The 14,863-nt window shown below is 39.4% G+C and overlaps 1 protein-coding gene across 2 annotated transcripts in view; it reads left to right on the forward strand.

The window, feature by feature from the left end:
* The first annotated feature begins 4,629 nt into the window (after positions 1-4,629).
* The window catches only part of WWOX (WW domain containing oxidoreductase), a 528,024-nt gene continuing 517,790 nt past the window's right edge, over positions 4,630-14,863 (forward strand). For both annotated transcript variants that reach the window (XM_086620786.1, XM_086620787.1), the window contains exons 1-4: positions 4,630-4,741; positions 6,971-7,035; positions 8,315-8,372; positions 9,586-9,764. In XM_086620786.1, coding sequence (XP_086476912.1) covers positions 4,635-4,741; positions 6,971-7,035; positions 8,315-8,372; positions 9,586-9,764 — 409 coding nt within the window. In that variant the 5' untranslated portion in view covers positions 4,630-4,634. The remainder of the gene's footprint in view (positions 4,742-6,970; positions 7,036-8,314; positions 8,373-9,585; positions 9,765-14,863) is intronic.

The following is a 14,863-nucleotide window of genomic DNA, read 5'->3' on the forward strand; positions in this document are numbered from 1 at the left end:
ATCTTACAGGCTTTTATGTATGCTGAGGTACATATAAAGAGATGAGGAAAAAAAAAAAACTTCTTGATCATGCAACATGCAAGAAAGGAAAGGCTTTATTATCAGTGGTTTTGTCCCTATAAGTGCAACTACTAGGAGCACTAGAGCACCTCAAGGCTAAGGATGCTTAAAGCTTAGAAAGACACAAATAACATGAAAAACTACTACTGTATAAGGCAGAACAGCCTAAAACTCTTGAAATAACACACACGTAGGCTGAAAATTTGGCTGAACACTGCCTTTTGGATTATTTGACGTACTTTTCTACAGTGGGTAAGGTTTGCTTCTGGAGAGTGACAGAAAGTTCTTACTGAATGAAAATAGAAAATATTTTATTTTCTAGTATTTATTCAAAAACTATTAAAAATCCCTCCCTACCATTAATTTTTAATCATGTTGAACAAGTTTAATATTTCTGTTAATCGCATATCAGAATTTGCAGGTAGGGACATCTAATCTAACCCTGCACATTAACTTCCACACCGTACACATCTGAACAAATGACTATTAAATTAAATATAAAAATAGACTTTATAATATTCAAATGTAGCCTACCGGAGGTTACTAATGCCACAAGCATTTCAAGACACAATTGTATTCCACAGTTTTTTGCATCCCACTAGTACATTGTTTTCTCTGGAAATATAATCATCAAACCATGAAAATAGACACAGAAACTCTTATGACTGGGATGACTGGGATTCTAACTCTGTAGTTTCCATGGAGGCTTCATAGATAGATTCCATACACAAAGTGTCCTTCAGGTGATTTTCAGAGGAAACTGGAAGATCATCAACAACAACCTATTTGAATCCTATTGACTTTGAAATTATGAAAACGATGTTATTATATGTAAGGAAGGATAAAATTCTTGGCATTTCTAAAAATAAACTTGAGTAAAACCCTAGGGATTTTAGAAGTTTAAATAGTTTTCATAACTTGAAAGAAAGTCAAAAGTGACCTTGTAAACATTTTTATGGAAAGCTGAGTTTAACACCACCAAAAAAAAAATTAAAATAATTTGTTCATTTGAAGGACAAGGCACATTCACACTAGGTAGTAGCTCAAATATTCATTTATCATGTCCCAGTGGATTAAAATCACAGCCTTATGCAGCCTACACTGCATTAGACTAATGCTGAAGAAATGAATCACGGAGGCAGAATTTTCACCTGAAAAGAAACAGCTGTAGCCTATGCAAACATGTTTTTGCAGCTGCTGAAAAAATATGATCTGAAGGCTGTCTAGATCTTTGTTGCATTCCTGAATCATGGTTTCTAACAAATAGACATGTGCTCTATCAAAAGAGTGAATCAACCTATTGCCATGTTATCTGGATGCTTTTGCAACATGTCACGATTATTTTTCTCTTGTTCATATAACTCTCAGTGCCCAAATTCTTGTCAGATAAATCAATACTCAGACTTTTGACAGACAATGGCCATGATTCAGCAAAGCATATAAGCCTGTGAGTACTGTTAAGGAAATGTTAAGTTTTTGCTGCCTTAGTCTTGTCAGTGTAATTACATGTCCAAATTTTTGTCAATGTTTCTCGTGGAGAAGCTAGACAAATACATTTGGTTTTGATGGTTCGAAGTACGGCTAACAGAAAAAGAGAATAAGATTATAACTGACATTTATGTTATTGTGAAATCAACAACCATTTCTAAATGTCTTCTTGTTTTAATTTATCCACTTTCTGTCAGGCTTTGGAATTAATCTTGGTCTGCGAGGCTCAGAACCATCAGAAGAATTAATTTACAGGATTGCTGCAGCAATGGATCAGAACGATATCTTTGAAGCACTATTTGCTAAAATATGACTCTGAAAGCAAGTGACAGAAGATTTTAAGCAGAATGGATTATTTACTACCCTGCCTGAAAGAACATGATGACTGAGATCACTGTAATACTACAGACACCCATTCTTTTTCTGCAGTGCAAGACAATGGATAGTAACTTTACACAACTGCTATTACAAAAAAAAAACACCAAACAAAACCCAAACCCCTCAAAAAAACAACATGAAAAATGCACAAACTGTAAACCTCAAAGATAAGTGCATACACTCAGCCGATATGTATATAATTTCTTGCTTTCCTAACACGGAGTTGATGGGGAAGGAGTGGTAAGGAGGAAGGCTGTGTTACTCCTATCATTTTAGGATCTGAAAAAGTGTCTTAATTTGTGGTAAAACTGTTAACAGGCCTCAATCTGTGTCCTAAAGTTATAGTTTTGCTTTTGTGGAAATTGTGGCCATTGCTTTACGGTATTTGAGAAACCTAACAGAACTAGTTCTGCAGTTTAGTACAAATGGACAGAAACTTGAGCTTACATGGACCCCCAGTGAAATCATACCTAAATCTTGTATGTCCACACAAAGTTTCTTGATGTAATATGGCTTATATAGGTGAGATGTGTAGGTAACTGATATAAAAAGAAAGAGCTGGAAAAGATGGCAAAGGACTTCTCTGACTGAAAAAGAATGAATCTTCCATTTACCAGAATTTGGAATTGAAATACATGGTTGCATTCCGACATTCTTTGAAACAATTAAGCAAATAACGAGTCACCAAATTACAAAAACTGTGACTTTTTTCCCCAGTGAAATCTTCCTGAAAAGTAGGAGGTGGTTAAAAGTAGAGAGGAAGAAATATTTGTGAAAAGAATCGTAAATGTTGGAGTCTCTCTTGATTCTGAAGTTTCAAAGAGGGAACTGTGGGGTTTCTCAAATGTTTTTGTAAAAACTGAAATCGCACAGAAAACAATATAAACCCACAGGACTTCTATGGTGTCATTTTACTCATGCACCAAGGACTTCAAGGCAATTTGTTAACATCCACTTTGTGCTGTCAAACAAAGCCTTTGCTTTTTCATTCATAGCACAAATATTTTTACATGAAAGGCAGTGGTTTCATTAATGGGTATATACACATATTCCTATATACTCCTAATTTTAAGATTCTGTTTCTCTTTCTAATCTAAAGTACCTGTGCATCCTTAGCACTGAAATACTGTAATGCTGCTGTTTACATTTAGGACATCATGCACACTTTATGCAATACAGATGGTTGGGGTAGGATAACTGCCAGACAAACGATTTCCACATCCTTGATGAGCACAATTCATGGAACGCTGGATGCTGCATACTAACAGACTGCAATAGGAGGAAAACTAACACCTACTTTTCCTACAGCACTACTGCTAGTTTAATAATCTTTTTCTGTACTTCAAATTTTGACTTAAATAATTTATTTTCTTATGACCTGGCACATCTCTCTACATCTCTGGAGTACTTCAGCAGCTTCCTGGACCAGAAGTGAGCATGTCATTAAAGTTTCCCTTCCCATATGTTTACCCAAGAGAGCATGGTCACAACCTTTTTTAATAGTCCCAGCAATACTCTTGTATGAAAACTGGCTCTTGATGGTGCATGGGTTTCTAGCAGGAGGTGGTAATTTAGTAGGTGCAAATCCTCAGGGGAACCTGCAAAGTGATGGGAACAGCAAGGCAGGAAGAAGTTCCAGCTGCTTTTTCTGGACAGGTGTGCGTGCCATCAGCGGGCTATGTAAGTCAGTGTCTCAGCACACAAAAAACGTGGCCCAAAGGAGTCAGAGCACTCTGCTGCGTTTGTGGGGTTGCACTGCCGCCTTGTGCAGCCCTCAGTGATTACAGGCTCTGTCCAACACTCGCTTGGGCTTTTTTTGTTTTGTTTCGTTTTTGGCTTCGAACACCTGCCAAAGGACTGCAATGGGAAGATGCTTTTACAAATGCTGAGAGTTGGGTTTGGTTATATAAATAGACATGAATACGTCAGCATATGGCTACAGGATCAAAAGCACTGAGGTAGGTCGAGGGCTTATGCCTTGTCAGCTGAGTAATAGTAACAGACAAGGAAGTTCATCTGCCACAGCTGCGAAGCGGGCTGCCCAGCTGCAGGCAGGACAGGAGTTACTACAGGTTAGTACCAATTCACTGACCTGCAGTGCTTCAGTCTTTGCAGCTGACTGCGTTTACGTTGCCAGGTGGCTGGCACAGGCTCGGCCAAGGGCCCGTGCAGCCTGCGGCCTCCCGGGCGGGCGCTCAGCTCGGCGAGGGGCTGCTCGCCAGCCAGGCCTTCATCAGCGAGCAGAGCAGCACGGGCACGATGGAGAATCTCATCCCAGAGACGAAGAGGTGACAGCTAATGGCAAAAACCTTAAAGAATAGTTCGTTTCCATCGCTTTCCAGGGCCTCATCGCATTCACGCTTGTCTCTGGAGAGAGGGCTGTAAACACTTAACACCCCAAAATCTGAGATTCCTGCGCCATCCATGTCTATCTCAACTCAGACCAGGGCCCCTTAGGAGTTACAAACGCCGTGTCACACGTAAAATCCTCGAGCCTGAGGGCGAAGCAGCTGCTCTGCCACGGCCCCCGCCGGCTGAGGAGCGCGCGTTCCGCTCCCTCAGGGGCACCGCGGCGCCGGACTACACTTCCCGTGGTGCCCCGGGGCCGCCGCGCCGCGCCATTGGCTGGGCCGGCCGGAAGGGGCGGTGCAGCGCGCCCGCTCTCTGGCGGCGGCGGCGGCGCGGGGCTGCGCGGAGCGCCCGTCCCAATGGCGGCGCTGAAGTACGCGGGGCTGGAGGACACGGACAGCGAGGAGGAGCTGCCGCCGGGCTGGGAGGAGCGCACCACCAGGGACGGCTGGATTTACTACGCCAAGTAAGCGGCGGGGCGAGCGCGCCCGGAGCCCTCTGAGCACCTGCGCTCTGGGGCAGCGTCCGTGGAGCCGCCGCGCCTCAGCGCGGGGGGCGGGCAGGGGCGCCCGTTCCCGCCCTTTGCTGCAGGGGCGAGCGGCGGCCGTCGGGCGGGGGCCGGAGCCGGAGCCGGGCTCGGTGGCGGGACCAGTCTCGGGGTGACACTGTTTCCGCGTGCGGTGCTCTCCGGGCTCCGGCAGCGCCGAGCGCGGGCCGGGCGCTGCCCGCGGCGGCCTCCCCGCGCCGGGCGCCGCGGGGTCCGCGGGCCGGGGGTCTGCGGTGCTGCCGCCCCGGGCGGAGGCTCGGCCTGCCCTGCTGGGGGTGGTGCTGGAGCGGCTCTAGGCGCTGCGGGGGTGCGCGGGCACACGGCTGTGCGCTGCACTCCGTGGGGCTGTGGGTGATCTTTGAGCCGTACACAGTGTTGTAGTTTTCTTAGTTTTCCTCCTCACAGGAGTCGAGGAGAAACAGGTACGGTGGAAGTTAAAAGCTGTAAGTGCTCTCCCGCAGCTCCTCAGTATACCACAGCTCTGACAAGAGACAAAAATTTGCATTTAGCACCATCTGCTTGTGCTGCACTGAAACTGATTGCATCCTCACTGGTTGCAAAAGGATGTACTACAGGGCTAACTAACGTAGTGGAATACATATTTGTGTATTTTCATCTCTCTTGTGGTTTTTGTAGCCAGGTTGATCTTGGAATCCGTTTCAGTCTGTTTGAAGCTGCAAGATTTATTCCCTTCCACAAAAAGGGGGAAGAGTATAGTGCCTTCTCACCTGTGGTGAGTTGGCAGCTTGCTCCCAAGTTCTGCTTTACAAACGCCGGACAGAATGCTGTAGTTTATCCGCACTTGTTTTGTAAACACTGCAAACTTTCTCTAGATGTTTGTTTTTTGTGTGTCAAGTTTCTGTATATTTCCCGTGATATCAAAAGCTCCACTCTTTCAGAGAGGGATCACTTGGCGAAAGTAGCAAACCTACAAAACAATAAGGTATTACTGAGCATAATTTTTACACAAACAATCAATTCAATAGGTATGGTTTTAACCGTTGTGAAATTTAACTGATTCAATTTAATTTAAGGACATGACACTAATGTATCTTTACTGGCTGAAAGTCTTGCTCAGTGTGTCTAAACAAGGCTTGACATGAAGAGGTGTTACACTGCTGCTACCTTTAATATAAGCTCTATATCTGTGATACCTGTGCATATTCTGGAAATTTGTTTTTAAGACTCGTCAACAATACGGACTTTAAACTTAGCTGGGATAGGGTTACTTTGGTTTAGGACTTTTAAAGGTCTTTGTGATGAGTTAGGTGTGCACACAGTCACTTAACGAAGCCCGGTGGGCACGCGTTTGTTTGTCAAGCTATGGTGATTCGGTTCTGCATCTCACGTCAGGCAGGAGTAACTCAGGGTCTTGTGTTATTTAGTGTATGAATGGATATCTTTAGACATGGTTTATATGCACATCACTTTGCTTATTTGTAGTGCAGAGAACCTTATGATAGAGTATATAAATTCTGTTGTAGTTATTTAAGTGAATAAATCTCTGAATTAAAAGAGGAGATGCAATAATGATCACCCATATTAAATAAATAGTCTGCTAGTCAAGGCCTTTAGTTACACTTACCTGTCCAAAGCTGCAATTGCTCATGTAGAAATCCAGACTTTATTTACCTTACAGCTTGCGAATCAATATTATTAGACAAGAGTTTTAGAAAGGTGCTTTTGTCATTTGAAAACTTTCTCATATAATTTCTACTAGTCTGTGATTAAATTCTTCTTTCTTCCTTGTTGTTGCCAAGGTTCACCGTCTTTTTGAGATGTTTTCTATTGAGATGTTATTCTTTAATGACTTTTGGGTTTACTTTCTCCTCATTGCAAGCAACAAAACTTAGATTAGAAGTCAAACGTTTATTTGAATTTTTATAGACTCCTGTGCTCTCTGGTTAGTTACTTTTCCTTCAGAACTGTGGCAATATGGAAGCCTGATAACTTCAGACAACAGTTTTGACCTTTTTTAAACAAGGGATTGAAGTGTTTCTTTTTTTGTGGAAGACAATCCATTTTCTGAACCATATTTAGGAAAAGAATAGTTAAAACATGTTTGCTCTATGGAAAAAAAAATTCTGGATTACATCAGAAAAATTATGAGGCATTTTTAAAAAATCTTAAACTTTTCTTTCCCTACAGCCACCTGGAAGAAAAAACACAGTGGGAACATCCTAAGTCTGGGAAGAGGAAACGTGTTGCAGGAGGTTTGTGTTAAGCTTTTGTAGTGAACTGAAATGGTTACAAATATCAGTTGGAGTTTGTGCAGGAACTAGGTCTCATTTTGATCTTCTAGTTGACACTAATCACCCAGGCCAACTGAGCTTGCAAAATACAGCTGATTGCAGTGGGATTTTACCTATGTGATTGCGTCTGTGTAAGTGATCATTTTGCAGTTTTATGGCTTTCTTGTGTGGCTCCATAAAACCAAAGTATTCATTCCAGGATGAAGGGATTGTTATACTGTGGCTTGTAAAGCATATAGCAAAAGGCTGGATTTCTCTGATTGAGTTCTGATATCTTGGTGTCCATCAGATAGTATTTATAGTTAGATCATATTCTTCAAAGAATATCCTTGGCACAGAAGGAAGTCCCATTAGTTTTCATTTTACTTATTTTCCCTAACCCAATTGAATGTTTGTGCTGAGCAGAAGACAGCCAATGTAGCAGGACACTTACAAAGGTATATGATTTGTTAAGGATCTTGTGTTAATGCCTTAAATTATATCTTCCCAGAAGCTTCTGTACGGCATACCAAGGGGTACTATACTGTCAGCAAGCCTTACTGCTTTTGGCATTGGTAATGTGACTGTAACTGGAATGTCTTCAGTAGATTTTGAGACAATTTAATTATAATTGAATGCTTTTCAGCCAGGATTAGAAATGCTGGGAGCGCTGTCTGTTAAATACTTCTGTAGGGTCCTTTGTATAAGAATTTATTTTGTAAAGATTTGTCATTTTCGTTCTTTTATCTGACCTTCCGACTTCACAGAATCGTTTAGGTTCAGTTTAACATATCCCATACCCACTTGGGGGCTGTGATCTTCCAGCTTTTGGTACGTGTTACATGTAACTTTTCCTACATTTAGTTCAATGTTTTAGCTCCTTACTTCACCAGAGATAGATACTAAGCTGTGTGCAGTATAGACACATGTATGTACCAGGAAGCACGATTGCGTTTTGCCGGTTTGTACTATAACATGAAAGAATCTAAAAATTCTTTATAAAGATTATCTTTATACTGAATATACCAGTCATTACAATTGTACCAGATCTCCTGTATATTGTACTTTTATTAGAGAGCGGTTGCACGCGATTAGGGAAGCAATCTTCCTTTCAAGTTCCCATATTCAAGTGCAGCAGGTAGCTGCATTACCTACAGGAATAATGAAGAATTTTGCCACATCTGTCTGAGGAATTGCTTAAATTTCAAATCTGAGTGTACTCTAATGCTTGAAAAAAGATAATGTGTTATGTGTTTCCCAGGTCTGCCATATGGATGGGAACAGGAGACTGATGAAAATGGACAAGTGTATTTCGTAGAGTAAGTATGTCAAAGTATAGAATATGGATACGTAGGACGGTTGTGTTTCACGTTGAGTAGCCTTTTTGAGTTATGATATTGTGACCATATCAGCTGGAAAGACAAAGAAATTAGTAAGTACAACTTCAGAATCCGTATGCGGATATTACAGTTTTAGCAGTGTCTAAACATCCATTTGTAGTTTCCTGAATTCTTCCATGTGCACAGAAATACTAGCTTGGGTGGCAGATTGCAGTGACTTGCATGTCCACCTCAAACTGTGAGCGGACCCTCAGGCCACGTTTATGTAGACTCGTTTTGTTTGAATGCCTGTATGGATAAAACCTGTACATACGGTGTTAGAAACATATCCAGAACTTCATGGCTGATTGTTAACGCTGCAGTAGCGCTTTAAACATACAAGATGAAAACAAAATTGCTGCAGTTCTGACTTGCAAGGTAAAGCACAGAAAGAAAAGAGGACAGAGGTTTAGCTACCAAAGATTTTTAGAAAAGTAAGGGAGGAGGAAGTTCGCAGAAGCAGAAGGAGATTTCTGGGAGCGTTTCCTTTAGTATCTTTTCAATGGCAGGGTCAAAATGAGGGAGTTACCTTCAGCTGACTTGGCAGAATGAAGACTGTTCACAGGCCAAAATAGTTAAGTGTAGCCTCTCTGTCCTACGATTGAGGGCTGAAGACTGAAAGTTGTTGCTTAGTGTCTCTTTCTAATAAAAAAGAAAGAAAGAAGAAAATTAAAACTCGGTTTTAGAAAGGTGAGCCTGACTCAAATTATGCCATTTGCTGAGCTGATGAGAAGTTTTTTGTTTTCAGTTGTTTGAGAAAAAAGTTCTGAAATACGTTTCTCATTAATGCATTGTTTCAAGGGAGTAGTGTAGGCCCCTTTTATTGAGCTCCTAAGAGAAAATGATCTTCTCTAATATAATGGGATTTTTCCTTTCACAAAATTCTACTTTCTATGTCATGGTTTCACATGAAGTTCAGAATGGCATTGGGAAGTATGTGAGTACAATTATTAATGGAAGCTGTCACAACTGGAAAAATACTCGATAAAAAAAGTAATTTGGATCATTTTAAAAGAACTGAAAAAAAAATTTGTTTTTTTTTTAATTTAAATAATCCACTGGAATTGTAGACAACAGTAGTTGAAATAAATTTAAAATCTCAATGCAGAGTGCAGAAGGGTCTAAGCTGTTGAATTTTTGTGTTCTTTTGCAGCCACATAAACAAAAGGACTACCTACCTTGATCCACGACTGGCCTTTACAGTTGAAGATAATCCAGTAAAACCTACTACCAGACAGAAGTATGATGGAAACAGTACTGCAATGGAAATACTCCAGGGTCGTGACTTGAGTGGGAAAGTGGTTATAATCACGGGGGCGAATTCAGGAATAGGTAGGTCAATATTACATGTAAGGTAAAATATGGCAACCTTTATCTCACCGGCTACTTTGTTGTTTACATATCTGCATGCTTCTGGTGTTCAGACCTGGTTTGTGATATTTCTGGATAAAACCTCTAGTTAAAAAAGTTTGTTCAGATTTGTGTACTGCTTTTTAAGAAAGTGTGGAGAATTTGGAGCTTAGAGGAGAGCTACAGGAAAGACACAAAGTTCTGAAACAATTAATTTTTGTCTAGAAAAATATTGATGGAGATTTTTACATTACGTAAATAAAGGGTGACCGAAAGGGAAGAAAAGTTTCTTTTTAGGTCTTGGTGGCATGGACAAAGAGTAAGGGCAATGTGGCTGCAGGAGAGTTCAGATAAAGTATTCAGAAAGCTTTCTAATAGCTGCAAGGAGACTCAGCTAAAGATTTTTCCAAGGAGGCTATGGAATTTTTACCTCTGAAGGTATTTTCAAATCAACTTGATGAGGAACTTGTGTCAGAATGTCATATTTGATGCTCCTTTGGGGTAAAAAAAAAAAAAAAATGCTTATGACTTTTGGAAATCCCTGTTAGTTTTATTTTCTATCAGTTTCATAAATTCTTTTAGGCAGTTAGCTTGTTCAGATATCTGTTACGTAGTGTTGCTTGTATAGCAGGTGAGTATTTGAGAGATTCTAATTAGCTGCTTTTGGTTTATTTTTATAATGAAGATTTGGTGTTTAGAGGCTTTGCCTTTCTTCTCAGCAGACAGGATTTCTTCTCCAACTTAATTTTCTAAGCTGTTGGAAGTTTCATTCAGCAACCTGCACAGGATATGTCTTTTTCTATGACCTAAATTTGTAAGCCACAAATATTAAAACACTCGTGTGATTTGGTGTTAATTTGAACTTTTTTGGTAAATGAGGGGATCTACCTAAATCCTAGATAACTTTTATCTTTTAACTTTTTGTTCCCTTCTGTGGTTTGTGTTTTTCTTTGTGGTGGGATTACATTGATATGGAAAGAGTCCTTATGCAAATTATTTGGTGTCTTTTTAAAGTGCAGAATCTTGACTTAAATGCATTTATGAGGACATTGGAAAACCTTGGAGGAGTTCTGGAAAATGGGTTAATAGCACAATTTAGTGCTCTGAATTCTCGTGGTCTTTACTCCTTGATTATTTAAGGAAATGTTATCTCACAGGAGTCAGATGACGAATTTAGAGCTTTATTGTAGCTTGCGATGTAGGCATTAACAGCACATGTTCTGCTGTCATTTCATAATATGCTACTACAGATTGGTGCTGCAGTTAGGGCAGCAAGTGTTGTGCTCATCTGTCTGAATGAGGAATTTGTGTTTTCTAGTAAGGTTTACGTTCCGTGTTCTTGGTACAGCATGTCTTTGCATTGCATCCAGCAGTAGAATTTTCTTTGTATGCAACTGTGCAGTCTCAGAACACTTAAGAATTACCTGGACTCGAATGATTTGCCTTCGGCAGGAGAAGAGCTGCCATTCAGACTTGCTGAATGAGCTGAAAGTGTTTCACATATGGCAAAAGATTAATCCAAGATGTATGATGCTTTTGTCAAGGCTTTTTTGCCCTGTTTCTCCCTTGGTTTATGATCTGGATTGATCACAAGTAAAGCGAGCATGTCCTTGAACCAGATCTTTGCTTGTGACATATACACAGGTGTATATATACACATACACGTATATATTTTCTTGATGTCTATTGGTAGGTGAGGGGAGGATATCACTGCTGATCAGAAGCCTATCAGGAAGAGTGGGAGCATTAGTGAAATAAGCCTTGGGCTTGTGCTGCTGTATGAGGTTAGGACATATGGAGTACAAAACTATGAAGGTGGTGTAGAAAATACGCGATTAAGGTGGTGTTATGGCCTATATAACTTAAAACTCTTGCATACCATGTTGCATTTACTATTGCTATAGTCCTAGGCTTTGTGTCTGATACTATTTACCAGTTGCCATAGAGCATAGATTAAGTAGAAAGCAGTTTTAGGGTTTACACTTCTTATATAATCTCTGTTTTTTTTCTTAGCTCTAAGGGCTTCTGAGACAGGATATAATCTGAGCTGGGCTTGTGCTGGTTGTCACTTTTGATTGATCTGTTTGATGGAGAAAAACAAGGTTCAATCTCCTTGGTATTGTGTGAAAGGAACACTCCCCCCTTAGGGTTGGCTAATAGTCTTCTTGTCCAATTAACTTGGAAGTGCTTGGCAGAATTTGAAGTTTTCTTGAAGCTCTGTTGTCTGACTCTTTAAAATGTATCAGTCTCAGCTTAACTCTTAGCTGTGCTTTGTGACTCTTGGCAAACTGCTTTGAACGTGTCAGTGTCACCTAATGGATTGCAATGTAGAGATCGCTGTGAACTTTAATATGTCTACACAAGTCTTTGGGACTCCTAATTAGCTAGCTCAAGCAGAGTCTTACCAGTTTTGGAACTTATTCTGCAATAATTTTAGGCTTTCAGTGCTGCGCCGCACTTTGTTGTAAATACTCCCTTTAAGCTCTCTCTGTATTTTGGAGCTAATATTTCCCTCCTTGAGTATTTTGAGGTGTAAATGGTTAATATGTTTTCAGAATGCTAACATGCTTTCTTTGAGGTAAGTGTAAATATTTCCAATGAAATATTGTTGTCCATTAAGTAGAAAGTGATTGAAAAAAGAATATATTACTTAAGTGTTTGTAGCTAATAATGTAAGAAAAAAAACCCACTCAACCTTTTCATTGTTGGCAAAATTAGTTTCAATGGTATATTTGAAACTAACTTTGTGGTATCTGTGCATTTGTTAGAAATTTTTCATTTCAACATGCACAGAACAAAGATCAAGGTTTAAATTGGTAGACTACAGTCAATCAAAATGCAGAAGAGTGCATTCTCAACTACTGCATTGCTGATGCTCAAGATAAAGTTTAGAAAATGCTGAGAATCCTTTGAAAGGTGGATGAACATAGAAGTTATTTTTTTTATTCATCCATAAACACCACTTCAAGATGGCGAAGTTAAAAACAGATCAACAAAGATGGAATGATATGTTAATTCACTTTATTTGTGAATCTGATACAGGGAATCCAATGTAGCTTCCCAGGAACATCTATTTTTTTCTTATAGTTGAAAGATCATCTAAAGTTCTGAAGAACAGAGATGCTTCCTTAGTTACTGAGGGAATACTTTGGATGACTTCAGCAGTGGTAGAGTTTTAGTGTTATCCCAGGTACTGAGTTCCCAAATGTTACTTCGTTGCCATTAACTTCTCTTAACATGCCTGTAAAATGGGGAGACTGCCTGCTCTGCGGTTCCTCTTTTCATTACTGATTAGGAATATGAACTGTAAGAATTTCCTAGATTACATACCGTCTTGCTTAATTTAGTCCTTAAAATTGCTGCAAAAAGTGCGTGGGGGAAAAAATGTACTGAAAAATTAGAATGATAAATACTTAATTAGCTTTTATTAACAACTTAGGAAAGGTTAATGAATTATTCTGTTCTTACAATATAAAGAAATTGTAGCAGATCAAGAGTTATTCGTAAAATGTTTGCTTATTTTTTTGTTTTGGAAGGTTTTTTTTCCGACAGTGCAGTCTGTTATTAGTTTTTCTTAGTTATTAGTTACTATTTGTTTTTTTTTCTCATCTATTTTTTAAGCTCTATCAGAATGTTAGTGTAAGTGTCACGTTAGAAGTTGAGGTAACTTTTGGTCACAGTAGTGCTGGTGCAGTAAAAAGTCTCACTGAACAGTTTGGCCTTGCGTCAATCTTTCTGGTTTTAAAAACTTGCTGTTCTATGTTCATTTAAACATGAGCAGTGAAATTGCCAGTTTCTTCCTGTAAAGTCGGTGAGACTTACTCCGCTGTGAGGAAGTAAAGATAGTGTGCAACTTTGTGTGTGCGTTGTTTTTCTGTTTTAAATGTCTCAGCATCATTTAGGTGACACAGAAAATACTTCCCTCGCATGCTTCTTGTACGAATAAAGTCATACTTTCTAGTTTTTCCACTAGAGGGCTGTGTTGCTCTTTGAAAACATTGAACAAAAGAGACCTGGTGCTTTTTCCTGCCTTTAGTAAATGCTCCTGTAACTTTGTTGTTTGTGTTCTTAATTATTAGGGCTAGAATTCAAAATTTTAAAAAGCATGTCAGCTGTTCATCTAGGTTTAATTTTGTAAAGAGGTGTGATGTTTTCAACTCTGTGTAAGCAATCTCCTCAAATAAAACGTTTTAAAAATAGTATTACTTGGTTTTAATATCAGAGAGACAGTTGTGTAGCTAATACGATTTTTCTATGACTTGTATAAATGCTGCTCTGTTTTTAAGATTAATATATGACCTTGAAACTACAGTGTGTTCTGTTTTCTGTGTCAAGGGCAGTCGCATCTGACCTATTGTGACTGCTAGAGTGTGCATGAGTAGCGAAATGTAAGTAGTATTGCAGTATATTATGAAAAAGCAAAATGTATATGTTCTGTGCAGTCAGGCACATTCCACAAAGTAGGGTTTTTCTTAATGCTTTGCCAAGATTTTATCATGACACTGTAGAGATACTCACAACCAAACCATTGCTCAAACTGCAGTTCTAATTTTTCTGCTACATGAAGGTCAAGAAATCTGTTAATTGCTTTTGTATGGGATGTGCAGAAGCACAAATTATCTTGAGAAAATGAAAACCGCTTTTTAATTTTTTTTTTCAAATACTAAAGAAAATCCAGAAGCTTCAGTCATAATGTGGCTTGCTGTATTTCTTGATTATGTTTTACCAGAGTAAAGCATGTAATTTTATAATTATGGAAGTGTTTTAGATTATTTCTTCAAAGTAATTGTTGGTTAATGTTTGGTTAAACAGAATTCTCTTTTTCTGACACTTTTATTGCCATGCAATGAAGGGGCCTTAGCCAGGAGAAAAGTTGTGTATTAGATGCTATTAACTAGTACTTAGGAGAGGCTGCTCCAGTGAGCTTTTGTTCTGCATGTACTTTAGGTGTGAGAAGTTACCACATTTCTTATTTCTTGTACAGAACTTCAGTATTAGCAACTTTTGTTGTACAAATGCAAAAGGCTGGGTAACGTGCTTATAGTTTATTGCAATTAAACATCTGCCTTATGATTTTAAAA

Source organism: Tauraco erythrolophus, chromosome 15 (assembly GCF_009769465.1).
Source record: "Tauraco erythrolophus isolate bTauEry1 chromosome 15, bTauEry1.pri, whole genome shotgun sequence".
NCBI lineage: Eukaryota > Metazoa > Chordata > Aves > Musophagiformes > Musophagidae > Tauraco > Tauraco erythrolophus.